General features: G+C 45.3%; 1 protein-coding gene across 4 annotated transcripts in view; it reads right to left on the bottom strand.

The window, feature by feature from the left end:
* PLXNA4 (plexin A4) overlaps positions 1–27,521 on the bottom strand; it is a 1,277,179-nt gene that overhangs the window by 194,996 nt on the left and 1,054,662 nt on the right. For all 4 annotated transcript variants that reach the window (XM_069629627.1, XM_069629628.1, XM_069629629.1 and 1 more), the window contains 4 exons: positions 22,958–23,194; positions 16,834–16,980; positions 3,547–3,781; positions 1,442–1,584 (listed from right to left, as the gene is read on the bottom strand). In XM_069629627.1, coding sequence (XP_069485728.1) covers positions 1,442–1,584; positions 3,547–3,781; positions 16,834–16,980; positions 22,958–23,194 — 762 coding nt within the window. The remainder of the gene's footprint in view (positions 1–1,441; positions 1,585–3,546; positions 3,782–16,833; positions 16,981–22,957; positions 23,195–27,521) is intronic.

The raw sequence follows: 27,521 nt of genomic DNA, 5'->3' as shown, positions 1-27,521 counted from the left end.
CAAAAGAAAGTTAATAAAGAAGATGGCATCCATGGAATGGGGATAAGGGACTACACGTAGTCTCTTCTCCCTTTCCATGGCGGCCATTAAAAAGTGATTAAAAAAAGTAAACACAGAAAATGGCCACTAGGCAACCGAGAGAAGGGACTGCATGTAGTACCTTCTCCCTTTCCATGGCGACCTGACACGGAAATGGAAGGAACATCGAGGGGCACGGAACAACTGCAGATAAGACTTTGTCAAGCTGGTAACAACCCAGCGAGGGCCAAGGACACTGCATGCTGCAATCTCATTGTCCCTCGCCAGTTACTAATGCCATAGATGTATGCATGCTTGTAAGTATGGGATTTGTAAAGTGCAAACCAAGCTGGAAAGCAAAGGATCACTGTGCAAAAGGGACAAACCCATGGCATTACAAGTAGGCTGCATGTGTGGAGCTGGGATGGGTTGGGAAGCAGGGTGGGGGGACTCTAGAAGAAGGAAATAGGGTTGAATGGCACAAGCAGTGATTGGTGAGATGTTCTTTGAAAAGTAGAGTCCTCAGGTCCTTCATGTTTGACAAATGAGGATACACACACTAAGCGTGTGTCTCTGTGTGTGTGTTCTCCCCATCCGTGCCATTTGCAAGGGCATTTAGAAATGGCATGTAGATTAAAAGCAACTTCCTTGTTTGGTTACACTATGTGATTTGAACCTCTAAAAAATGGGGGTTGATTTCAGTTTCAATTATTCAAACCATTTTATGTTGAGACTCGAAAAGATGAAAACAGATTTAAACTCTGCTTCGAGTGGCGTGACTAGATGAAATGTCTGGATGGCTTGACATAGACCAAACTTCTTGAAATGTTTTCAGTGGTTTGTTTAGATTTTTTTGTTTAACTGGATTTATTAGATGTCATATGTTATTATTCAGACATTAGCCCTTTGTTAAGGTTGAACCGATTCAAATCGGATTCAAAACCAATAGGTGCTAGTGGTTCAAACTGGTTTAAAGCAATCCCAAGCCACAGTGGGGTGAGTCTGGCATTTTAAAGCTCAGTTTGTAGCACTTTTGCAGCCAGCTCAACAGGGGTTGACTGGTTCAAGGTGATATCAAGCATTACTTTAATGATTCGAACCATGGTTTGAGCTGAGAACCTTATATTATCTGCACCCCTAGCATGAACACAATGGCTGTCTTCATCTAAACCCCCAAAATAGTTTCTGATTTAAAATGCTGCAAAACAATGAACATTTCTGGGTCCTGGAGGATGGCATTGTTGGTGTGTAGAGGGGTGTATAAGAGGCTGCTTTACCTGATGACATCATTAAAGCTAGTGATAGAGCGATATCTTTTTGCACTCTGTAATTGTCAAAACACCAATGTTACCTTCATGCACACTGAAGAAGTCCCAGGGGTGCTAGGATAGAGGACGTATGGGCAGTGTCATTATTTTCTTACCTCCAGGTCCCTCAGCACAGGGTGGTCCTCGATGCCCGGGAAGAGGACCCTCATGGTGTAGGTGCGATAATCCAGGAAGGGGATACCTGCACCATCCAAGTCACTGGTGAGCTCGTGGATGTCTGTTTGAAGCTCTGCAAAAGCTGAAAGAGAAGAGGGAGAAGAAGCAATGCATGACTATAGGCCATGCCCCCACTGTGTTGATGCCGGATACACTAGAAGCTATGTTTATGAAAGAAATCATGGACAGCGACGAGGGACTGTTCCTTAGTATGGAGGAAAGATGATGATTTAACACGGCATTACCATTTCAGAATGCTCCTCTGATGAAATGCCACCACAGCCCTGACATGAGCATGGATTCAGGGATGATTTGGCATGACCAACATCGGTCCAGCTCAGAGTGGGGGTGTGATAAGCATCCTGAGGTTCTCAGCCTGACTGCGATTGGCCCACAAACATCTGTCAAGTAATGAAAGCTTCTCCAGATGTGCTAGATGTGTTAGAGGTCTTTGCTTGATAGTGAAGTGGTTTGAACTGCACGGTTTCTTGCAAGAGCAGTTGCATGCTGCGGGGCTCAGTTAACCCATGCTGGAAGGTCTTGCCAATTGTTTCATCAGATCAAAAGTAAAACTAATCAGGATCACAGTGTCCTAATGTGATCTGTATGCAGAATAAGTGGGCATTCCGCACAAGAATGCTCTGGTTGGCACAGCCACTCAGGATTGCAAGCACATTCTATACACTATCACGTCCTATTTTCTTGGAATCTTAGCCCTCATGTGGCTGAGCCAAGCAGAACACTCCCTGGTGCAATGGCCCCCTTGTCCCCATTACTTTCCAGTTATGGACCCCTTCACAACTGCCTCTATGGTGGTGTCACCGGTATAGCCTTCTTTCAGTTCCAGCACTGGGTCATCACATTTTGCATGGCATGTACTACGCGCACTACGCAGCATACCTAATGCGCCCATGTTTTCATAGCTGCACTCCACAACGGGGACGCTGCACTGTTCCTTTGTACCGTCCCTTTCTTTCTCGATGTCACACTCTGATATTTTGGCCTATCTTTCTTGCACTCTTCTCCTCTTTCTTCTCTCTGGCCTGATTCACAGAGCGTTTTCCTATGGGATTGTGCCATTATATAATGCTTCTGTGAATCAGGCCCTCTATCTCTCTCGTCACTGCCCCAAACACCCTTCCCCCCTCCTGATCTCCACCCCTTTCCTATCTTTCATCGCCCGGCTCCCTTCCTTTCGCCTTATCTTTTCCTCATGCACCATCGTTGCTCTTTTTTAAACCCCTGTAAACACAAAGACACACACACACACACACACAGACTCTCTCTTTCTCTCTCCAGCTCGCTCTACTGAACACTATATACTAAGGGCCTGATTCATGGAATATTTGCCCAGTTCAAAGTGAATTTCCATTGCACTGCCGACACAAACCCTGATCCATGGAACCGTGCAAAGTGCATTTTTGCAGTGCAAAGTCCAGGCAAAGTCAGCGCATAGTCATTTTTGCAATTGAAAATTACTTTCCAAGGCAAAAATACACTTTGCACGGTTCCATAAATCAGGTTTGTGTCAGCAGTGCAAATTTACTTTCAACCGGGCAAATATTCCATGAACCGGGCCGGGAGTACCTACTTTATACAAAGTAAATGATTCATGGGAACAGGTCATTTGTTCAATTTAAATAACAAGAGAACAAATGCACATTTGCAACCACTTGTGCTACCACCAGTCGGTTTTCTTTTTCTTTTGTCTTTTTCTTTTGCCCAATGGATGACTAGCATCGCAGATTAATGCATCACTTTGAACCGGATGTTTGGGCATGTATTTCTTTGTTTTGATTGGTGGATCGGTTTGCAGCAATAGACTGCAAATGGGTAGTGAATGACATAAATAACATGGGCCAAGACAATGCACCTGTGGGAGGTATATTCTTATCGTAAACTTTTTTTACCATCAATCAGAAAGTTCCAAACAAATCAATATATATTAGGCCCTGTAAAACTTGGTGGGGCTCCCCTTTTCTGGAGTGTCCATTGCAAAGCACAGCATGCTACATCCAACAGATGTCTCGCCTCAGAGACCTACCTTCCTTGCACTCTAGGGCCACTCGCGACTCCAGGTTGTCCATCTGCATCTGCAGCCTCTTGAGAGTCAGGTCGCTCTCCCGGGACTTGCGCTTGTAGGCGATCAGGACGGCTACGATGAAGATGATGAGCAGGCCCCCTGCCGCGGCGATGCTGACGATGGCTGGAAGGCTCAGCAGGCTGTCCGGCGAGATGTGTACGATCCCCGGAGAGTATTCCATGCCACCCACTCGAGCCTATGGAGACATCAAGACCAAGTTTATCCAAGGAAATGCAAACATCTCCTGCTCACTCAAATCAAGCTATGGTACATGGCAGAGAGTCTCAATGAGAGAGCATTAAGACAACTCCAATTATGGAAGAATCCTTAATTTACGCCAATGATAAGTCTTGTGTGATTCAATCATTCACAATCTGCTCTGAGCCCATCTAGAACTACATCCCTCCAAACCTAAATGCCATCAATGAGTCTATGATTTTCAGGAAACTGGTAAAACATGCCTATTCTCACAGACAAGTCAACCCACCAGTGATTGACTAGGATCGCTCTCAACAACCATTTACACCAATTGACCAAGAATGAGATCCTCAGTGATCCCAGCCCATCTTCATCCAACCCTTCATACACTAGCCCACTCGCGCCCTTAGCCAACACTGACAGACCCCATTCATGTCATCATAGGAGGAGAACATCTCAATGCACAAAACCGCCTGGCAACCCCCAGCAACAACGAGGCAGTGCCAGTGGCATACATTGCCATCAACAAAGTCAATATCCACCAATACATTGCCCTCTACAAAGCCAATTGCAACGTATGATCATGCAATGTAGCATAACATGATTGTGCTTAAGGTTCTTTGAACCAAATAACCTGAGGTACAGACCCTCTGAAAGAAATAAGTGCCAGGAGGGCATCACATTACAAGTTCCCTATTCCTGTTAGCCTTGCAGTAAGAATATTCTAGAGCTGGGGACTGTCCAATGAAAATGTCTTGTCTTTGCAAGAAGATTGTCGAATCCTATGAACTACAAGAACTACGAATACACATTATTATCCACGTAGATCTGTTTAACTATCTCTCTGTATTGCATCAGACCCAGTGTTAAAATACTGTTAAAAAAAGACAGCAGACTTCAATGCACTTTCACCCATAACAATCAGTGCAGGGAAAATGTAATGTGCCCAAAGTGTGTTGGACTGTTTTAAGACTACAGGTGAATTTGCCAATCACTATTTCTTGGTTACAATTTAGCCTTATTGAAAAAAATTGTAATAATAACAATGTGCATGAACCAATGAGCTGCGCATGTTTTTATATGCAAACCAAGTACCTTTAAAAAAATAGAATGCAAGTGAATTCACTTAAAAATAGTGATTTTAAAAAAAATGAAAAATATATCCTCATACATTTTCATTTTTGGTTCCAGGTTTTGATGCACTTAATTGGAAACACTGAAACCATTGTGGTGAGATGGTAAAAAGCATGCAATCTGTACGTCCCATACACGTAATTATCAGATGGTGGTCACACAGTAAGCACTGCGTGGATGTTAACCTGGATTTGCTATTCATTTTCCCCAGAGAAGTCTGTGACTGAAAGGCCTAGATACTGATCCCAAAAGATTTAAATTAGAAGGAAGCAATCAATGTACCCTTTTGGATAAGCGATCTGCCACTACAAGACACACCTGTGTAGACACATCAGGCAGAGACGCACAATTCAATATCATGATCAGACCCGTTCATCAATAACACACAGCTGGCAGTCATCAGCAGCTGTCGCCACACTACCAGCCTTCCCTGTTATTGACATAAAAGATTGAAATAGTGTCTATACCATTGATGGCCTTTTTGTAGGCGAGATGGGCTTGTCCAGTTCACAAACATACACTCCAGTGAGGGTTTCATGACGCTAACAATGGATATGTACCAAATAGAATTGCATGTAACACGCTGCCATAGACTTTATGTATTATGTTGGTCAGTCTGATAACCCTGACTGGACATTAACTGTTGATGGCTTCACAAGACCAGGCTTAATGAGTGTGATGAGTTTTGCATCCCATTTTTCAATCCTACCTCTTTGATATATGTGTTTAGATCCTAAGTGGGTAGTCCCAGGCACTATGAAGAATTCCACTTGGGGTGTAGAAAGGTCTAGCCCACTTTTGCCGACCTACACTTCACCAATTTTGTTTTCAGTCTTTTTTCCACTTTCTTTGTCGCAAAAATACAGATGGTAAATTGGGGTAAGGTATATATGGGGGTGAGGGTAAGGGAGTCTTACAGGGGATCACCCCCACATTTCTGCAGTACAAAAAAACAGAAATGTCAGAAAAATAATAATTAGCAAAAGTGTGTTTTGGCAAAAAATAGTCTACACTCTTTCATAGAACCTTTAGAAATATATGGTTGAGTGGACATAATTGTCCTCTTCTATCTGTTGTGTAGCTCTACTATTTCTGGCCCTGGCCGGGAGCAAGGGTACATATTCCTTTCCTCTAGGCCAGCGATGGACCCCACTGCAACCACCCGCACCTGCCATACCTTTCTTCCCCTGGTTTGATCTTCCTATGAGTGTTTCGCCTGTCAACCGACAATTCCATAAGAGGGGTCAAAGGTAGACCCTTGTGGTGGGACTGAAGGACTAATTCCAGTGAGTGGTCCCAATCCATGGGCAACTTTTAGCAGGCCACCCCCCACCTTGCTTGCCTACATCTGAAAGAATAAATACATTAATAATCCTACAGAAAAGCCAACCAATGTAACACCTACCGAAAAATATGCACACATACATGTACACATAATTATATACATGTTGAACCTGTGTACATTTCAACTATAGACATTTGAAAACATGTATAACATATACAGGGATGTCACTCCTCTCCACTGTGCCTTGCCTGAGTTTTTGTTATAGGGAAGGGCCTGCTTTCTCTGGGGCTGGCACCCCCAGACACTGTTTTTCTCACAGTGGTGCCCTGTCCACCAGATGGCGCACCACATCATCACGCACAGGCTGCTCCTTCTGATTTTCGTATGGCGTCCCTATCCATCACATAGGGCCACGACGTTGTTGTTCTGTCGTGTGGTGCCTTGTGCATATATTCCTATATATTCTGCAGATGGCAGTCTAGTCTTCTGCCTCCATTATTATTTCCATCAACAACAGGTCTTTGACATGAGTGAGCTAAAGCTCTTGCACGCCACACCTAAATAGGATTCCCATTATATGCAGATGGTGGCGTCAATGGGATGAGCCGACAATACCTTTCCAGTTTCTAAGACGTTAAAAACATGATAAAACAGCAATGCAAAATCTTTTATCGACCTCGTACCTTCTCATCCCCCACCAGCTCCCTTCATAGATAACCCCTCCGTCTTTGATTTGCAGCCAATAGAATGACACAGCAATGACCGTGATCAAATTTATGGCAACTCTTTAATTCACATTTTATGCAGTGTGTCACATCGTTGTGGCTCGGCAACACGGTTTAATGCGATTACCCTCACACAGCGCATAACTTACGACAAATCTCCAGGATCCCGGCATCGCTTATTATTAATGAACGCTAGCGTGGAATTCCCAGCCCGGTGGGCAGCGCGCCAATGATGACACATTCTTTTATCCAGATGAAAGGTACTGTGACAGCCACAGGAAAAAAGAATATGTTCCGTAAATGGCACGCTGCCTATTGAAGGTCATCATCGTTTTATAGTTTTGAGTGAGCCGGAGTGGTCTGCCCAGAATCACACAATGCCGGTATGTGGACGGCTGAGATTAAACCCCAGCAGTGTGGTCTATCAGCAAATTAGCTACAAGATCACATCTTCAAGGAAATAAGCAGTATGTCCAAAATAAATATATGTATTGCTTATGTTCTACCGGTTGTATACAAGCACCACTGGTGCCAACTCAACGAGGTCCAATGTATTGGCATTAAGAGATCAAGATTGAGCCTACCAGGCTGGCATCCTCGCCTTTGACTGTCAGGATGCCCAGCCATCTCAGATGCAGATATTAACCCACTGAACTATCTTACCAGGGCAAACCCCTTTGTGCACAACTAGAACATGTTTGGTAAGGTTCCCTTTGCCACATTCCTGTAGCCCAGACCACAAGCGGGGACGAGTCGAGGGTACAGGTCAGTGGAGGGCGTCTGCCCACTGTCTGAGAGTGCAGGTGCCAGCCCCCTCGGGAAACATTACACCAGATGAATTGGTTAGCGTGCGTTAGACCATCATGATCGGTGCTGAAGCCAGGAATGGAACGGAGACCGCCAGGCACAAAGTAGACCTCATGCGAGTGTGATCAAAATGAGCGTGAAATGTCTCAGATTGGGATTTTGCTCTGCAGGGGATATGTCAATCCTGATTCTTGGGTTTAAGAGCTGTACGCCTTCCATACTCTGCCAGCAATGTTATGGGGACGTCTTCTCTCTGAAGTCCCTTTTCGAGTGTTGAGGATTCATTTTCTGAAAGGAAAATGCGTGTTTGTCGTGTGCACTACTGTTTTCGGTTGTGAAAAGCCAATTGATTGTACTTTGCATATCTCACGTTTAGATATGTCCACTTCCAGTGACGTCACTTCCCATCGGTATGTTGATCCCCCCACTGTGGACGAGTGAATGTGAACTTAGACCCTGGTGCAGGGACTCGGAGGCGCTGCCTGTGCGCGTGCACAAAGGGCCTGATTCATGGAATATATTCCAGATTCAAAGTGAATGTGCACTCCTGAAAAGTGAGTGACACAAACCCTGATTCATGGAATGGTGCAGAGTGTATTTTCGCCTCCCAGAGTCTGGAAAAAGTTATTTTGTACTGCAGAAATGACTATGCACTGACTTTGCACTGCAAAAACGACTTTGCCTGCACTTTGCACGGCAAAAATACACTCTGCACGCTTCCATGAATCAGGGTTTGGGTCTACAGTGCAAAGTCACTTTTCAGCAGTGCCAAGTCACTTTGAACCGGGCAAATATTCCATGAATCGGGCTCAAAGCCTGTAACTTCGGGGAGCCCATGCAGTCCTATTGGATGACATTATATCCAAAGGGATGCTTTGGGCTGTGCCTGTCATGATGCGGCTAAAGGTCTAATGTTCACCCTGAGGGTGCAATTTTGGTGTATGTCAGTGTAGATTTGGGGGTACATCACTGTCGCACCGTGTGAACCTTATTCTGATGTTGCTCTTGAAACTCTCACAGCCCGGCAGTAGCCAATTCAAAGATTAACCATGAGCTTTGTGACAGGCTCCGCCTGGTGCACTATTGAAAAATGTGGATACCAGCAACACATTCAGGAATATTGAGGTATTTGGATAAATTGTTACCTAACACCTCAAATTCGATATTTTCACATTTTGCTATTTGCCTGCCTCGTGGCATCTCCATTATGACTGCACCTTTTCGCTGGCAGTGCCCTCTCCCTGTGAAACACCGAGGAATGGTGCCCTCGTGAAGTTTCTGCTGAAAATTGCGCTATTAAAGCAATTTCTAATACTTGCTTTCTTCCGTAGTCTGCTCGCTCCCCTTTTAGCACCACGGAAACCTCAGAAAGTGACAGAATAATATCTTAAACCAGCGGCACGGACACTTTCCAATGTGACCGTGACCAAAGATGGCGCCTGCGTGTGTATTATCAAAAGAGGTACCGTTCTCTATGTTGATGTCGGACCTTAAGTAGTTTAACATTCTCCAAAAACCGAAATTGACATGTTTTGAGGTTTACTGAAAATGGAGGTGGCTTATGTTTGTGCCTCTTTGGGTTCTGCCGCCATTTTAAACGGTGGCAGTTTTGGGCATGCGACTGTTCGAATACGTCTTTATAGTCATATTGTCTAAGAAATGGAGTGAGGTTCAGTCTGCGGCCTTCTGGAAGTGGAGTAAATGTACTCGAGGTACATTGTGGCATTGCAACTACTCACATTTTACATATGAATTGCAATGCTGCATGTACTGCACCTGCTTTGAGTGGTAGTGCAGGATGGTGTTTTTTCCATTGTCGGGCGCTTGGATGCCAGTCCACGCAAACACTATTTTTCTTTTTTTTATTAAAAAACATTGCATTTGTGAGAGCTAGGTAGCTTTTTTTTTTAAATAAATATCTCCATTTTTTGTTAGCCATGTACACCTTTCTATTGCACACACAAGGGAAAGTGCCAAAAAGCTGTTGGTATCTGCCCAAAATGGAGCTTCACTGTTAACTAAACCACAGGGCTGAGAGAAGGCAAGAAAGACGAGAGGGAGAAAAGGAAAGAGGGAAGGGAAAGCAATACACTAGGCTTCTGTAGTGTGTCAAATAACCACCATGGGTGCACCAGAGTGCCTACGGTTGGCAGTGCTTAATTTCTAAAAAAAATATGTGCCAGGGCCCAAATGTTTCCTAGCACATGTGGCACAAATTGGGGGAGGCAACTCTGTGCCCACTGGTAGCACCATCCACGGCTGTGCCCCAAACTGTCTGCATAGTTAGGGTAAAACCTGCAATGCTAATTTATTTATTTGCACTTAAGGAGTGTGCAAGCAGCTGGGGGAATTGTGGCGCTGTTACATGGAATTATCTTAGTGCTACGACGTCCTTTCGCCGCGGGATGTTTTTTTGCAGGTTTTTTTACTGCACATTTTTTTGGAAAAAATCCATCAAATTTTTTACTAAATTCAGGGGATTGGGGGGGAAGCCCCCCAAACAAAATCCTATGGGTTTTTTTCCAAAAAGAAAATTGCTGTAAAAAACCCTGCGAAAAAACATCCCGAACATGGAACCGGCTTAGTTACAGTTGCAGGTCATTGTGCATACATGAGTACATGATATGCTACATTGAGGCGATAGGCTACATTTAGGGTTACAGAAGTGTAGCATATTGTGGCATATCACACTGCTATCACAGTGCTCACTGGCTATTGCTAGCAGCTATTGCGGGTGATGGATCTACTACCCATGGCAGATGTGCAATTTATAGATACCAATCGACATAAATTAATATAGCATATCAGTTTAAGGCAAATGTTTGAGTGAGTCTTTAAACATCAAATTATTCTTAACATTTTGCTTGGATTCAATAGGTGGCAATTGGAACATGTAGACCATCTATACACAGAAAACGAAGTAAAGATGTTTCTTCCTTTAGTAAATTAATTGGCAAATGTAGGAAAAATCATTCCTGAACGTTTGAACGTGCCTGTCAAACATTGCAGCAACATATTTGTGTATAGTTTGGCGCCCGTGGCAGACACTCCTGATAGGCAGTAGGTTTTTCCCTGGCTTTGCCCCTGTGTTGGTGATGCTAGCTGGTGACTGTCCTCTTATTGTCAACCTACACTGGAGTAGCAGACTTGCACCTTGTCACCTTCTAATTAATTGGTATCCATGGAAACGAGCACAGTCCGGCCCAACTGGGACATTAGTCTCAGGAATAAAAATGAACCGACCCAGGATGAAGAGACTGCACCCAGTACACACTGTTTTCCCTCGTTGTCTGACAACTACGGAATGTGAGTAAAAATAATAGAGTCTGAAAACAAAAGTGCCGGGACTCAGAAATAAGTGCCAGGGATCTGAGCCCTGGCAAACACCCCCACAAATTAAGCAGTGATGCCTGTCCATGGGCTGGCATACTGCGCTCCCAGAGTAGCCAGACCTTTTTATGCTGGATAAAAAGGAATGAACAGGAAGAAGGTGAGAGGATGGGAAAGTTGGAAATAGATGTTACAAATATAGGGGGGGAAGAGATGCAGCGTGGAGGAATGTTTTGCTATCAGTCCTGTTAGGTAGACCAAAAATCTGTCAAAGGGATGAGGGAAGAAGTGTCATAAAGTGTTGTGAAAATTAAGTTGTGTTTTCAAAGCTGATTTGATGAATTGTTAAGTTAGTACACAATGCAATGTTGGATGCAGGTGGAGGCTCGAGGGTGATCAGGCCATCTTAGAAGTTTGGTGGCTTATTTGCCTGAGTATCTCTTTGATTTGAACACACCAGGTCAAATGTTATGATGTCACTTCTGCGGCAGGCATGCCTGAAGCAAGAGTGGCATAGTCAAGGTTACACTGTTAAACAGGAGAAAGTTGTTGGTAACAGAAGGTAAGGACATTGAGTGTTCAATGCACTGAAATAAAGTTGAAAAAGGCCAGCCACCATGATTTAAAAACATTATTGGTAAGAGTTTGTTCCATGTCATGTCATGCTTGTCATGCTAGACTTTATTTCCGTTCCCAGTGGGACAGTAAAGTGCCTTCTTGGGAGAATGTTAACTAGTTGTGAAACACTGAGAGAACCCCAGGTTCCACCATTAGTCAACATGCTGTAGATTGCATTGCATATAGCAATGCCAGCCCCACATTACATAACACATACCTTCCGGCAGTGAGAAACTATAGCTTGAGCTCACTGTGCAGGTTTAGTTCATTAGTCTGTATGAAAGGCAGAAGTGGGTGTGAGATAAACAGGGTAGGTAGAGGAGGGGCTGATATCTGACCTTTTGCGTGCAGTGATATTCTGGCACACTTTAGTAATATGTTTTAATGATCTGGGTATGACTTTGTCTCAGTTGTGGGCAGGTTTTTAGTTGTCCACGACACCAGGCTGCCATTGTGGGCCTGAGTGTGTTGAAACCATGCAAACGCCCTTATTCCTGCTCCCGAAGTCTCGGATTGCCCCAAACGGCAAGGTTATGTAGAAAAGATAGCTGGGAGAAACTTTGCACTCTTTCAAATGAGGGTAGGATCTGATCTGTCACACCTTTGAGGGCTTAATTCCAGACCAGTGTTCCTGGGAGTTCCTGGAAGTTCCCAAGGCTTGTTAGAAACTTCTAGGGGATAACTATTGTGGTGCAGGAGGTAGAACTCCTCTTGGGCTGAGGCTGGGTTCTTCCAGGAGTTAATCTGCATAATCCTGCCTTGTCTATGCTTCGCCACCCGGGCTACACTCGCCTTGTCCTGTTATTAGAGGGCAGCATGGGTATTCTAGGCCCAGCAAGAGCATTGATTCTGTTTACCAGCTTACATATACAGCTCTACTTCAGGTGTTACGGCCCTTTTCATGAACTGAGTGAGTTTAAAAAGTTCCCCTCTAAGTATTCTATTCATTGTTAGTAATGTTGTGTTTTATTTGCCCTGCAGTTATGGGCTGTACCTCCCCTAACAATAGAAATTCTTCTATCTGTGCTGTGCTAAAAAACAGCATTTTTTCCCCCTTCTGGGAAAGTCGAATCAGGATGAGTTGGATTGTACTGTGCTAAAAAACCTGCCTTTTTCCTCCCCTTCTGGGAAAGTAGAATCTGGGTGTTTTTGCATTCCGGTAACTGTGGCATTGTTTCAGGTTCTCTCTAGGCTCCCACCTCCACCCCCACAACCCCTGCAAGGCATGTCGTTCATTGTTGTGAGTTACTTGTTCCCCTCCTGTGACTTTCTTTGCTGTGACCCTGGCTCCCCTCCTCCTCCTCCTACTGCACATTCTGAGTGGTGTGCCACAGGGCTGTGCATCTCTCTCGTTTCTCTCCCCCCTTCTCCTCACCTACCTCCTTCGCACCCCCTATGGTGTTCTCTGTTTTTCCCATTTCTCTAAATGCTACTCTATCTCTTACCATATCCCTCTCACTAGGTCTGGAAGGAAGAAGTGAAAGAGGGACATACTGCACCGCAACCCAGGCCTCCCTATCACTGGCACCTACACCAGTGATTCCTCCAGACAGACTCTCAGTGACATCCTCTTTGTCATCTCCTCTCCAGACCTATGGACCCTTCATATGGTTTATGTTCTCACTCCTTTCTCCTCTTTTCCCATTAATGGTGGCACTAGGTGGGAGGTCTTCTTGGCCCGCTTCCAGGCCGCCAAGACCATCATTAATGTCTATCTGAACGGCACCATCTTGCTTCAGCACCCTCAGTCCAATCACCTCCATTTTGATAGGCGTTTCCCACGTCTTATCAACTTCCTCCCTTCTCCTGCTACACGTTCTGCCACCTTTCTGGCACCCTCATCTTCCTCCCCTTCCCACACCCGGGCCCCCCTACCACCTCTGCAGGGTGTATCTCAAGCCTGTACCCCTCCATGGAAATCTTTCAAATGTGCCAACCTGCTCCACGTCGCTACTCTCAACTCTTGTTCTGCTGTCAACTACTCCTCTGACATCTGTCACCTCATCAAAGAAATCAACCTAAATGTCCTTGCTCTCACTGGTATTTAAGGACAGTTCTCTAACAAGTTTTGACACTCTCCTCCCTGTGGGCTACAAAATCCTCTCCAAAACCAGAACCGACCCTCCTGGAAGTAGAGTAGCCCAGATCTTTCTGGAATGGGACCCGGCCTCTGTCATCCCTATGCAGGCCTAATCCTCCTTTGAATGGCTGGTCTGCAGGCTCTCTATCTCTCCTGGCCTCTCTCTAACTGTGACCACCATCTACAGGCCACCTTGCCAGGTTGCCCTCTTCCTCTCTGAATGGGCCGAACTCTCCTCTTCTCTCTTTGCCTCTACTTCTCCACTTCTCCTCCTCAGAGATCTCAACATCCACCTGGATGTGTCTAATCCCTCCTCTGGGCTTTTCCAAAACCTCTGTGACACTCTCTCTCTTTCCATTCTGCACTCTGGCCCGACACACTATGCCGGACATACTTAGGATGTTTTCATCACCTCAGGCATCCCCCTCTCTAACGCTCACACCACTCCTCTCTCTTGGACTGACCACTTTCTACTCTTCTTTCATCTGAAACTCTCCCTCAGGCAAAGCTCCCCCACCCCCACACACACAGCACTGCTACCTACCTTCTCGGTCATTCGGTCCATGAAACGTGTGTCAGTGGATGCCTTTGCCTCTACTTTCTCTGCTCCTCCTACTCCTGCTGCTGACTCACACCCTGACACTGCCCTTTCTAATCTGCATTGTTCTATTTCCAACAGCCTGGACATCCTTGCCCCTGTCATGAGAATCTGGCTGATGCCTACCTCCAAGTGCAACTGTTCGTATGATTCCCACCTCGCCGTCCTGAAATGCAAGTTCAGGGTGGCTGAGAGCAAGTGGAGGGCTTTAGGCACATCTTCTGACAAACTGGCCCGCCACCTGATCTGCACACATTCAAGCTTCTAATAACTCAGCCAAACTCTTTAAAATATGCAAGGAAATGGTCAATCCTGTTGCAATCTCTACCTCTCCTATTCCCTCTGAGGCCCTCGTTACAGCTCTGGCCCCTCAAATCTCTGCTGAAGCTCAGGGCATCCTGTCCTCTATGTCCTCTTCCTCTCCCTCATCCTCTCTTAGCCCCCCTCTGGCCATCTCTCCCTCTCCTCCTCCTTTCTCCTCTTTCTCTCCTCACGAGACCTAATGAGGTTTCTAGACAAGTCTGATCCATGAAAGTGTTGTCCAAACAGATGCTCCTGTGCTCCTCCAGAACCATCAATTGCCATATTCACACCCTGGCTCCAGCCTTAGCCGATTTCTGTAATCACTCTTTCGACAATGGAACATTCTCCTCTCCTCTTAAGGACTCCCTTGTGCACCCCCTCCTCAAGAAGCCGTCTACCGAGCCTACCTGCCCGACAAACTATCGCCCAATCCCCATCACCCATTTCCTGGGCAAACTCTTGGAAAAGCTGGCCATCTCCCAGCTTACTCTCCACACTGAATCGTTGGTTGTCTCCATGACCACCAGTCTGGCTTCAGAGCTGCCTGATCTTTCCTCTGCTTTTGAAACGGTCAACCACGCCATCCTGATCAATCGACTCCATGAGAACCTGGGCATCTTGGATCAGGCTCTGGCGTGGCTGACCTCTTTTTTCTTGGACCACCCCTCCAAGGTCCAACTTTTCCAGGGCTCTATGCTCTCACCCTGGGGTTTAAACCTCTACTTGGCCCCTGTGGCTCATCTGCTCTCTACCTTCTCCTCTAACTGTAAGTGTTAGGCGGATGATGCTCAGCTTTCCATCAAGCTCCCCTCAGCCTCCTCTCCTCTCTCGCTTATTCCTGACTGTCTATCCATGATCCAGGATTGGTGCACCTCAAACAATCTCTGCCTTAATACCAGTAAGACGGAGATCCTTCTCATTGGGACCCCTGTCCCTGATTTCCCTCTCTCACTCTGGCCGCTTGCCTTGGGCCCTCTTCCTTCGCCTTCCTGCGGGTCAACAAACCTTGGTGTCATCTTCGACTCCACTTTCTCTTTCTCTCCTCACATCTCAGCCGTTGCCAAGAAGTCCCACTATCAGCTGCACCACCTCAAAGGGACTCTTCACTTTCTCACTTTCCCCCAAAAGCTCACTGTCTCCAGAGCCCTGGTTCTCTCTAGGCTGGACTACTGCAACAGCCTTCTTCTCAATCTGCCTTCCTCTACACTCGGCCCTCTGCAGCTAATCCAGAACAGGAGTGGGAATTATCCTTGGCCTCAAGCTGAGGGACCATAACTCTCCAGCCCTGAAATCTCTCCACTGGCTCCCAGTTTCTGCAAGGATTAAGTTCAAGACCCTTTGCATTGTCCACAAGGCTTTCTGGGGCCAGAGCCCACACTACATCCAACGCTCTCTTCCAAAATGCGTTCCATCTCGAGCCCTTCGCTCAGGTACATCCAACTCTCTAAGGGTTAGATGCTTCTCCAGACAGAGAGTGGGGGGGGGGTAGATCTCTCTCCTCTGCAGGTGGCTCCCTCTGAATGGTCTCCCTGCCCTTCTAAAACCTGAGCTGGACCACCTGAAGTTCCAGAAGCACCTCAAATGTGTTCCTCTTCTCCTCTGCTTTCTCTCTCTCCCTCCCTGATGACCTACCTGACCTACCTGTCTGCTGTACCAACTGGTTGCTTGGCTACCCTCAGTCTCACTGAGTCCAGGCTCTTTCTTGATCAGTCACCCTTGCACTGCCTCCGTGCCTACCATGCACTTAGGGGCTGTAACTGTAACCCTACAGTCCCTTGTTTTCCTTGCGCTACTCAGGGTCACGCTGCCCTGGCTGCACTTGCTCAGAGCAATGCTGCCCTGATTGCACTTTCCTCATCCCTCTCCTTGGTGCTTCCGCTTCCCCCTTTCCTCCTCCACTTCTCGTTCTCGCACTTGCATGATCTGAATGACACAAGGCCTAGTAAGATAGTTTGTCTTGTCCTCCCTCTGTCTCCCCTCCCTTGTCTTGTCGCACCTAGAAACACTTGTGTAGAAGCGTGCTATAAATGACTTATGTCATATCATATCTGTGGCTGGGCACTAACAGTGAGATGAAGCATGAATAGAAGGTCTCCGAAAACCAACAACCCAAAGATATGTTAAAAGGAGAGCAAAGGCTCGGCCACAGCAAACTTTCAAACATAGTTACCGTGACTTTGTGCCTTCCGGTGAGATTCGGAGACTCACAAAGCAACTGGACATCGGACACGGTGACGGCGCAAGGTTTCTCGCCGATCAGCACAGTGTAATTCAGCTTGAGGTTTCCGCTGGACACAGGTGGAATCAGGTTCTTGCCCTGGAGGAACAGAAAGAAGGCTTCATTAGCTGGTTTCTGGTGCATTGATGGTGCTCCTGCAGTTTATCAGCTGTGCTTAATCGGTGAGAACCCAAACAAGTAACAACTCTGCATGCATTTTACATTCATGTGCCAAGGGGTTGGGGAGGATAGCTCAGGGCAAGGCGCTCGCCTTGGAAGCAAGATGACACGTGCAACACAGGTTCGATCCCCAGGTCCGCGCTTAGAAACCTCTGGGTATTAAGCACATTATAAATAACCTATCATATCAAGATATGCCCACAGCTTGTGTGAAGCTGGAAGCCAAGGAATTGAATGCATTAATGCCACTGTACGAAAAATAAACTCGAAAGGACATCATTTGCCTATACCTTTGTGGGGACTTTCGGTACTTAAGACCAAAATGGCATTTTAGAAAGCTCTGATGCATGTTATGAGTGATATCAATCCATGCAGTGATTGAGTGAGTGAATGAGGCATGGGTGTTTGAGTCAGGCAATCAGGGTGCGAGTGAGTCAGTGACTGAGTAAATCAATGAGAGATGAGTAATTGAGTGAATGAGTTAGACAATAAGGATCTTAGTGAGTGAGCAACGGATGAGTAAGAGTGTGCTCAAGTTAGTCAATCAGTGAGTGAGGAATGTGTGAGTGTGCAAAAAAAGAAAAAAAACTACCATGAAGGGGCCAGCACCAGGAGGGCAGAGTGAAGTGTCCTCCTTCATGGTGTACACCAACTATACAAAAGGTGATTTTAAATATCCGATAAAGCACCCCCTATAACCCCTTTAGAAGAACACTGCATGCAATGCATTGAGGAGGTGCATGACCAAACAGAAGAACGACGAGGATGAAGGTTGCAATTATTTTAAAGGTCACCGAACTCCAGGGCGGCATGCCATGCCCTTTGTAAGTATGGTAGGGTCAAGTTTATTCCTTACAATACATGGCTGCATCATGATTCTTTTTAAAAAGTGGACTCTTGCTTACTCTAATGCAAGAGATCTTTCAATTGTTGATACATATAATCGCTGCAGAAACACCTCAGAGCAGAAAATATCACTATTCAAGTTGTAATTTGTTGAAAAAGATATTTAAGCAGTTTAAAATACTGCATTCTTTTTTGTTAATTCTGTGTGGTTTATGAATAAGGAATAATATGTAGATCGACTCGTGCTCCCCTGTGTTAAGCTCCACCAGAGCACTACATAAACATGCCACCGGAAACAGTGCTTTATCCCCTGATGGCTGTGGAGTGCCACAGAAAGGTCTTTTTAGAAGGAAGGAAACTGAACCCCTATTCACAACATTAATGAATGAAGTGGTCCAATAACAGCTGGAATTCCTCTTTTGGGCTCAAGCTGCAGGGAGGTGATATCACAAACCAACTCTAACAGGTTTTTACATATGCAATATTGCCTTTTTACAGCTAAGCAGTGATGCCACTAATACATTGTAATAAGGACATTACATACAGGCGTTTACACTGATACTGCTGTCTGCTGCATATTATAAATACATAATAAAAACAAGCATTGCCAAAGCCAAAGGCTTTGTGTTTTGCTGTATGGTTGGGGACCATGCTTGCGAGGCTGGAGGAGAGAGCAGCGATTCTGCGCTTCCTCCCAGTGCAACGCGAGCCTAGGCAGAGCGCAGCATCCCCACTTTATCATCTCATCCATTCAGGAGGGTTGATTGCACGTTGAGGTTGAGGTTCTCATTCAAGGAATTTCCTCTTGGGAAAAGCATCTCACCAAAGCCACTTGCAAGGGGGATGACAAGAGACATCATGAGTGTGAAAAAGAGGAACATGATCAAAGCACAGCAGGTGTCCATCCTGTCATGAATGCCATCGTCCCCTCTCTCCAGACTTTATCCATTCATGACTGCCATCCTCCCCTCTCACCAGACTGTATCCATTCATGAATGCCATCCTCCCCCCTCTCCAGACTTTATCCATTCATGAATGCTATCCTTCCCTCTCTCCAGACTTTATCCATTCAGGAATGCCATCTTCCCCTCTCTCCAGACGTTAGCCATTCATGAATGCTATCCTTCCCTCTCTCCAGACCTTATCCATCCATGAATGCCATCTTCTCTCTCTCCAGTGTATCCATTCATGAATGCATCCTCCCCTCTATCCAGACTTTATCCATGCATATATGCCATCTTCCCCTTGTCCAGACCTAATCCATCCATGAATGCCATCTTCTCTCTCTCCAGACTTTAACCATTTGTGAATGCCATCTTCCCCTCTCTCCAGACGTTATCCATTCATGAATGCAATCTTCCCCTCTCTCCAGACTTTATCCATTCATATATGCCATCTCCCCTCTCTCCAGACTTTATCCATCCATGAATGCCATCTTCTCTCTCTCCAAACTTTATCCATTCATGAATGCCATCTTCCCCTCTCTCCAGACTTTATCCATTCATGAATGCCATCGTCCCCTCTCTCCAGACTTTATCCATTCATGAATGCCATCTTCTCTCTCTCCAGACTTTATCCATCCATGAATGCAATGTCCCCCTCTCTCCAGACTTTATCTATTCATGAATGCCATCTTCCCCTCTCTCCAGACTTTATCTATTCATGAATGCCATCTTCCCTCTCTCCAGACTTTATCCATCCATGAATGCAATGTCCCCCTCTCTCCAGACAGACTTTATCCATTCATGAATGCCATCTTCCCTTTCTCCAGACTTTATCCATCCATGAATGCCATCTTCCCTAACTCAGACTTTATCTATTCATGAATGCCATGTTCGCTTCTCTCCAGACTTTATCCATTCATGAATGCAATGTTCCCCTCTCTCCAGACTTTATCCATTCATGAATGCAATGTTCCCTCTCTACAGACTTTATCCATTCATGAATGCCATCTTCCCCTCTCTCCAGACTTTATCCATTCATGAACGCTGTCTTTCCCTCTCTCCAAACTCCATCCATCCATTAATGCAGCCATTCCCTCTCTCTCTAATCTCCAGCCATCCATTAATGCAGCCGTTTCCTCTCTCTAATCTCTAGCAATCCATTAATGCAGTCTTCCACTCTCTTCAAGCTTTATCCGTCCATGAACATCGTCTTCCCCCCCTCAATTCTAATAAACCATGAATGCCATCTTCCCCTCTCTCCAGTCTCTGGCCATCCATGAGTGCCTTCTGCCCCTCTCTCCAAACTCTAGCCATCAATGAGTGCCTTATTCCCCTCTCTGCAGACTCTAGCCATCCATGAGTGCCTTCTTCCCCTCTCTCCAAACTCTAGCCATCCATGAGTGCCTTCTTCCGCTCTCCCCAAACTCTGGCCATCCACGAGTGCCTTCTTACCCTCTCTCCAAACTCCAGCCATCCATGAGTGCCTTCTTCTCCTCTCTCCAAACTCTAGCCATCCATAAGTGCCATTTTCCACTCTATCCAAACTCTATCCATGAATTCAGACTTCCCCTCTCCAAACCCTAACCATCCATGAATGCTATCTTTTCCTTTCTCTGAAACTCTAGCCATCCACAAATTCTGTCTTCCGCTCGTTCCAAAATCTATCCATCCCTGAATGCCTTCTTCCCCTCTCTCCAAACTCTAGCCATCCATGAATGCTGTCTTCCCCTCACCAAACCCCAGCTATCCATGAATTCTGTCTTCCCCTCCCTCCAAAATCTATCCAAACCTGAATGCCTTCTTTCCCTATCTCCAAGCTCTAGCCATCGATGAATGCCGTCTTCCCCTCACCAAACTCCAGCCATCCATGAATTCTGTCTTCCCGTCTCTCCAAACTCTAGCCATCAATTAATTCTGTCTCCTACTCTCTCCATTCATGAATTCCATCTACCCCTCTCTTTGAAACTCTATCTATCCATGAATGCCGTCATCCCCTCACTCAAAACTGTAGCCATCCATGAATGTGTCGTTCCCTCACCAAACTCCAGCAATCCATGCATTTTGTCTTCTCCTCTCTTCAAACTCTACCCATCCATGAATGCCATCTTGTCCTCTCTCCAAAGCGTATCCATCCATCAAAGCCATCTCCCCAAACTCCCTACTGTTAATGTTAACTGACATAATCCGCCAAACTAAAGAGTTTCTCATTTAGTCAACAAGGGAATGATCAAGTGAATAAGCGAGCGAGGGGAGAAGTTAACTATGGATCGAGTAAATGAATGCTGCCTGAGTTAGTCAATCGGAGATTGAGGACTGGATGGGAGACTGCCAAGAGAGTAGCATCAAGACACAAGTGCGAAGAGACATCGGAAAAAAGATCCCCCTCAAGGTGTACGATGGATCCTATACATGCTGTAATAAATATACAATCAATAGGTGCGCCTCAGTTTATTAAGCATGGACTCATGGAGTAGGTGCATGTGGGAATTACTTGGATAAAAAGGGAGTGAGTAGTGAGTCAATGTGCGAGCGATGGAATGAGTACCTGAGTTACTCCATCAAGGATGAAGTGAATGTGTGAAGTAGTGAGACCAAGTGAATAACAGTGAGTGCGAGACTGAGTGTTTGAGGTACTCAATCAGGGAGGAGATGAGGAAGGGTGTGAATGAGCTAGTGGGTGATTTACAGACTGAGTGAGGGAAAGAGTGGCTGGCTTGATCAAGGATTGGGCGAGTCAGTGAGGGACCAAGAAACATACTAGACATTAGAAAAGCACACACTCAGAAGTAACCTTTCTCAAGGTACCTTCATACCAGGCCAGCAAGGTCGGGTGACTGGAGAATATTAAGGCAGAGGGTGAGTTTTCTGAGCCCTGTTCAATCAAAGGTGATCTGATGTTAGTCTCAGAAATAAATGCACCGAATCCCAGCTGGCGGAAGGCTAGGACCAGTCAAAATGTAGAAAGTCCTATGGGTAGAATGAAATCTATGAGATCCCAACTCCACACGCCCATCTTCTGTGTCAGGTCAATAGGTATATCTATTGGAACGGCGTCAGTGATGTAGAGGGCAAAAACAGGGCCTTCCTGGAGGTACTTCACCAACACCATAAGAACGCTACGATTGATGCATCTACATTCTACAACATAAGCTTAACAAATCAACTTACAACTAAGTGTTTTGAGTGATTTCTAGGTTGCCCAAACCCGAAAGTAAAAGCCAAGGATACATTCTCTTAATAGGTCACTTCCTTCCAGAATCATCCATGGAGGAAAGTGTTAAGATGTAGCTCCTATCTTTTGCCTCTGGAAGCTTGGTTACCACCAGCTGCTGACAGAATATTTGTAAATCGAATGGCCACTCTAAAGGAGAGAGATTGAGGGTGTGAGGAGACACGAATAATTCAATATAGGTAGGAGGAGAAATAATTGGAAAGACTGATGAGAGTAAAAAGATAACCATTGGAATGGGATTGTGACATATTGCACTCTAGCGATAGCCCCCATGTTCGCGAAGGCAGATGAGAAGGCTGTTACCAGTCTTGTACATCCCGGAATGCAGCATTGATTGCTTTTATCACCTGGGGGCTCTCCCTGCGGTGCTAACTGAATTTAGCAGTCTGTTAAAGGAAAGGGGCTCTGGGCAAATTGTGCGTGCCAGATTTCCTTTACAAAATGGAAACAAAGTTGGCCACCATGGAATAGTAAGGGGAGAGTTTCCCTTTTCTATTTTCATGGCAGCGATGGCAAGGGTGTGCAAGGAGACAGCCCTGATAAGGAAGCAGCAGAGGTAAGTTGAAGAGACACGGGTTGCAGGGCAGGCTGGACTGGTGCAGTGTAGGGGCTCATGGGATGAAGGGGAAAGATTCTAGTGGATCTTGGGAAAGCAGCACCAGAGATTACTAGTGGACGTGGGTAGTGATTGAGAAATCACCCCCCCCCCCATTTCTGGCGTCCCAATTGGTCGGGGCCCCTCGGCCAGGTGCTCAAAAGTCAATATTGAGTTGCAAAAAGAAAGGCAGTTTTGGTAGACGTGGCACACTGACACTAAATCCATTTGCAGTGCTTTGGTATGACCTTTGCCCTTTCTTTGCAGCCTGTTCCTCACCTTGAGAATGATGGGTGTCCCAGGCTTCAATTCCATAATCCCTGATGGGCTGAACGGCTCAAAGATGGGGTCCGGGTAGTACGTGAAGGTGGTCTTGAGGATCAGCAAAGCTTGGACATTGTCCAGGATGAAGCCAAACTCCTCTGGGTGCTCCGTGATCTCGGACTGCATGGCAGAGCCAAGGTGTAATGCAGGAGCTTGGCACGTCATCTCTGTAGAGTTCAACACTTCACACATCTAGCAGGAGGAAGACAAGGCGAGGGTTAAGATGGCCACCAACATGAGTGAAGAAAGAGTGGCAAAAGCAAACTGACTGGCACCCTGTGGGACAGCAAACAACCATTATCATTACTGACCACACTCTTGACACAGTATTCCCAGGAGAAACGACGTACCCACAGAAGGGGAAAGAAGGATATAGACAAAATGTCAACATTGCCCATCCTATAAAATTTCCATTCAAGAACATCTTCAAATTGACCATCATTGAACATAGAAGACATTGCTAATTGAGGATTCCAGAGTGTTCCCAATATGTTGATGTGGGTGGAGGAGCACACGTTAGTCACAAGCCAGGCATAAGCCTGACACATTACTGGTGTTCACCTGGCCCAATCCAATGATAGAGGCACCTTTCTGCCAAAGAAATCGTCTGACTTCCCAACAGTCCAGGCCATCTCTGAGCATGGGTACTGCAAAAGACTCTGGTTAGAGAAATGCTTAGTTTCTTCCCCCTGTTCTTCCTTCTTTTAAGCTTTTACTATTAGGTGGTATTTTAGCACCACCTATATACTGAAACTATTAGGTGGCATTTTAGCACCACCTATATACTGAAACTATTAGATGGCATTTTAGCACCACCTATATAATGTAACTATTGCATTGGGGGACAGATACGTGGAAGTTGGAAAATGAAAAGTGACGCACAGCCTGCGGGCATTGTTGGGTTATTAACTCACCCATTGGACACCCATTGCCATGGTAATTCGTATGGCCATTTCCACTCACTACCTGCCCCTCCCTCCCAAAACACACCCTCCTGGGATTTCTTTGGGCTAGATCTATCATGCAGTAATATCAAACATGGTGCTGTATATAGCCCAGCAGTTTGTTAAGCAGCCGTCTGAAAGGTGATGGTTTAATTGCTGCAATAAATGTGGTACTGGTGTAATAATATGTCTTAGCAAGTGTACCTTCTGCCATTGTATTTCTTAGCAATACACATGTGCCTATCTGTTCCTTTGTCTGGTGTCCTGTTAAAACACACATTAGCAAACAAAAACATTGGATCTTGTGGGTAAGTATTAGAGACACCTTTGCCAGGCACTGGAATCATGTGCCTGGGTCCTCACACCAGTTTCTAGCTGTTTCAATCTTATACACAGGTTGGGCCAGTATAGCAATGCCTGGCAAATGCTAATCCTATGTCTAGACAAAAGCCAGAACTGTTGCCTATGCTTGTTTAATTGTAGTCTAAGATTCTTTTCGAGGTGGGCATGAGTTTAAGAGTTGACAGAGTTGAGTACACGCCCAGTATTTAGACATCATCCACTTCAAGGTCACTCTGCAATAGTTGTGATGTGTTTGGTGATAGGTTGGAGGCCTAAAACACCTAATGGTGTGGCCTGCAGTCATCTCAGCTTCTGGCGCGATAATCTGCTAACGTCTAAATCAGAGGAAGTGAAAGCAACTGAGAAAAGTAAGTACCCCCCTGGTGCACATAGATTTCTGTCAAATTAAAGTCGAATGTCAGGGACTTTGTCAGAATGTGATCGGCCAACAGTGGGAACTCCATTTTGTGAGTACTGTTTCTTTATGAACACAATCCCAGAAGGTTAATCTGTATGCAGCGTCACTTCCCCTCAACATTCTGACTTTTAGAAAAGTCACTTTTCTATCTGTTAAAAAGAATACACATTGTTTAGCTAAACATTGCATGCTTGGGCTACATTTAATCCCTTTGGGAAAAGGTTTTCAGTGCTATGAATAGTCCACCTCAAATTTTGCAATTGTACTTACATGAAAATATAATATGTGCGCATTTTGGGCACTAAGTCCTTTCATCTATTCGAGAGGCAATACAATTTATCATGTGTAAAGGATAACATTGTAGGTTTTTAGCAACACATTTCTATTGACTATCTTGTAAGCATTCTGCAGAACAGAAATGTACCTTGGCTCAGCGGGTTTTGTAGGTACAAGCCTTAGAAAGTGTAGTTAATCACTCACCTGAAACCATCAGAGAAACTGAGTGATACTCTCCCCCAGACTACATCAAGCACACTCATGATGCTTGACCAGGCTAGTCACCGGATTACATAGCCACTAGCTCAGTACTCCATCAGTCGACAGCCAAGTCGCACTTTCTTCAAGCAAGGAAATGACCAAGAGACTTTTTTAGTTTTTTTGTTCAGATTAGCAGTAAAACTTTTGTCTTTTTGTAGAGGGAGCAGTTTTGCTCTGAAATAAAGTCATTTTGCCCGAGGAACTTCTCAGCTCTGAGGTTGCCACGAATAGGATGGCGGCGCTCTCTTGGGGAAAGCGGCGCGCTCTACTCCTTGCATATTCACATCTCAATTAACCTTTCTGTATTCACAGAGGTGGCCGGCCATTAAAAAGTGGAGATAAAATATTTATGCGTGCAGGCGACTCTATAAATTCAGGGGTCCGCATCTAGAGCAATAGATGCCCGCTGCGCGGTTGGGCATGTCGCGCAACATTTGGCGCACTCGGCAGGGCAGCAGTTTAATTTAATTGTCACATTAAAAGAAATGGCTTTGTACATCAGGGTGACATGTAGGCGGGCAGAGAACTGTTCACTGGTGATTAAAACGGAAATAAAGTCAGGGCTACCTTACCCACGTCTTTCTGGGATTTGGCCGTAGTTTCACATTACAAGTAAGCAAGGAGCCTGCCCACACTTCCCTGTGCATCACTGCAGTGCCGCAAAATGGAGGACTGGAAACAAGTGATTGGGCAATGGAAAAGCACATTGAAAAGAGCAAGTTTCAATGTTTTGCTCTGCCATTTGTGTCCGAAAGTGCGTGCTTAGTCAGGAGTTTAAATGCCAAGACTGTAAAACTGTTAAAAACCCAAAAGAGCCTGAAGAGTGGTGTTGTGGTGTATAGTTTGCATGGGAAATCAAAGGTTGTGCTGCAGTTAGAGTATCTTTAAAAACTTAAGAGGACACTGTGAAAGCAAAGGGGTCTTTTAATCCAACGATTTAACGTGGGGGTTTTTAGGAATGATTCAGGTTTTGGATCTTTCAGAAGTACTCAAGAAGTACCATTAAATAGTAAAGGCACATTATTAAATGTAGTTGGAAGATTTTCTAATAAAACTATAGCCATGTTCACCTGAAGAAGCCCAAATAAATAAAATGTGGAGAAACATTCATCCAGCATAATCCTGCTACATAAGTAATCACTTAAACTTTAATTTATCAGGATCTCATTTGTTCCCATTTCTTTCTGGATATCCGGGTAACCTTCAGACACTCAGTATCTTTTTTTGTAATGTTATGTCTGTTGATTAATGCACTCTTGAAATGTATATCCTGTGAGTCCTCTTCAGACTCCTATGTTTGCAGTGTTCACTTTCAGGTGATAAATGCAGAACTACAAACATCAAAACACAAACAAAAACACGACTGTACAAACTCATTACCACTGGAATGGGACAGTGTGACATGTCTGTTGTCATGCACTTCCTAAAAGCTTGGAAGGCACAAGAGGAGGCCAATAACTGCTTTCATTTTTGCAGACTTTGCATGTGGCTTCAACATTGTGACAGCTAAACCACTGCTACACTGCATTGTAGGATACTGTTATGCACATTGTGCAAGTAAATCAATGGTAGCGCTTCTTGGCTCATTTTTCCTAATCTGCATGGACTCTAACCACATCTTCATTATTTACTGTAATTGTGCTTGGACGCATAATATTAAGCACCTGACAATGCTGTGTGCAACTACATCTGGTGGCATTTCCGTATTAGATGTCTCCAGTGGTGCTAAGTTGCATGCAGGGTAGCTGCTGGGCAATTGCGCCGTATGACATGTTGCACGTGTCTGTCCTGCCTGTTTTTTGACATGCAGTAGGTGGGCATTCACACAGACTACACATTGAAACGCAAAACAAAACACATTGCACACGACAAATGACACACGTCCCTTGCAAATTCTGCAGGCAGCAGGCACAATAACCTCATGTGGAAGTCAGTGCCACTGGAACAACACAAGCATCTTTAGCTGTGACTTCCAGAGAACTTTCCATAATCTGTGCCCAAGTGTTAGTGGGTGAGGCTAATGTGGATTATAATGACAATGTGAGATCTGCACACGACGTGCATGGGATGTACCATTATCACGAAGTGTTGATACCTGCGAGAGTCATGTGTGTGTATGTGCTGGATCTAAATAGCCATATTTAGTTGCTAAGCAATGGGGAACTGTACAACAAGGCGACACTGCAATAGAGTAACCACAGGGAAAGGGCAAAACTCCCCTACTTTTACAGACATATTTTTTCGTGTTTTCATTCCGGTGAGGGAATTAGAAGCAGCA

This window comes from Ambystoma mexicanum, chromosome 12, assembly GCF_040938575.1.
Source record: "Ambystoma mexicanum isolate Mex_15411 chromosome 12, UKY_AmexF1_1, whole genome shotgun sequence".
In the NCBI taxonomy this organism is placed as follows: domain Eukaryota; kingdom Metazoa; phylum Chordata; class Amphibia; order Caudata; family Ambystomatidae; genus Ambystoma; species Ambystoma mexicanum.
The sequence above is the reverse complement of the archived record's forward strand: the minus strand, read 5'-3'. Positions and strand labels throughout refer to the sequence as shown.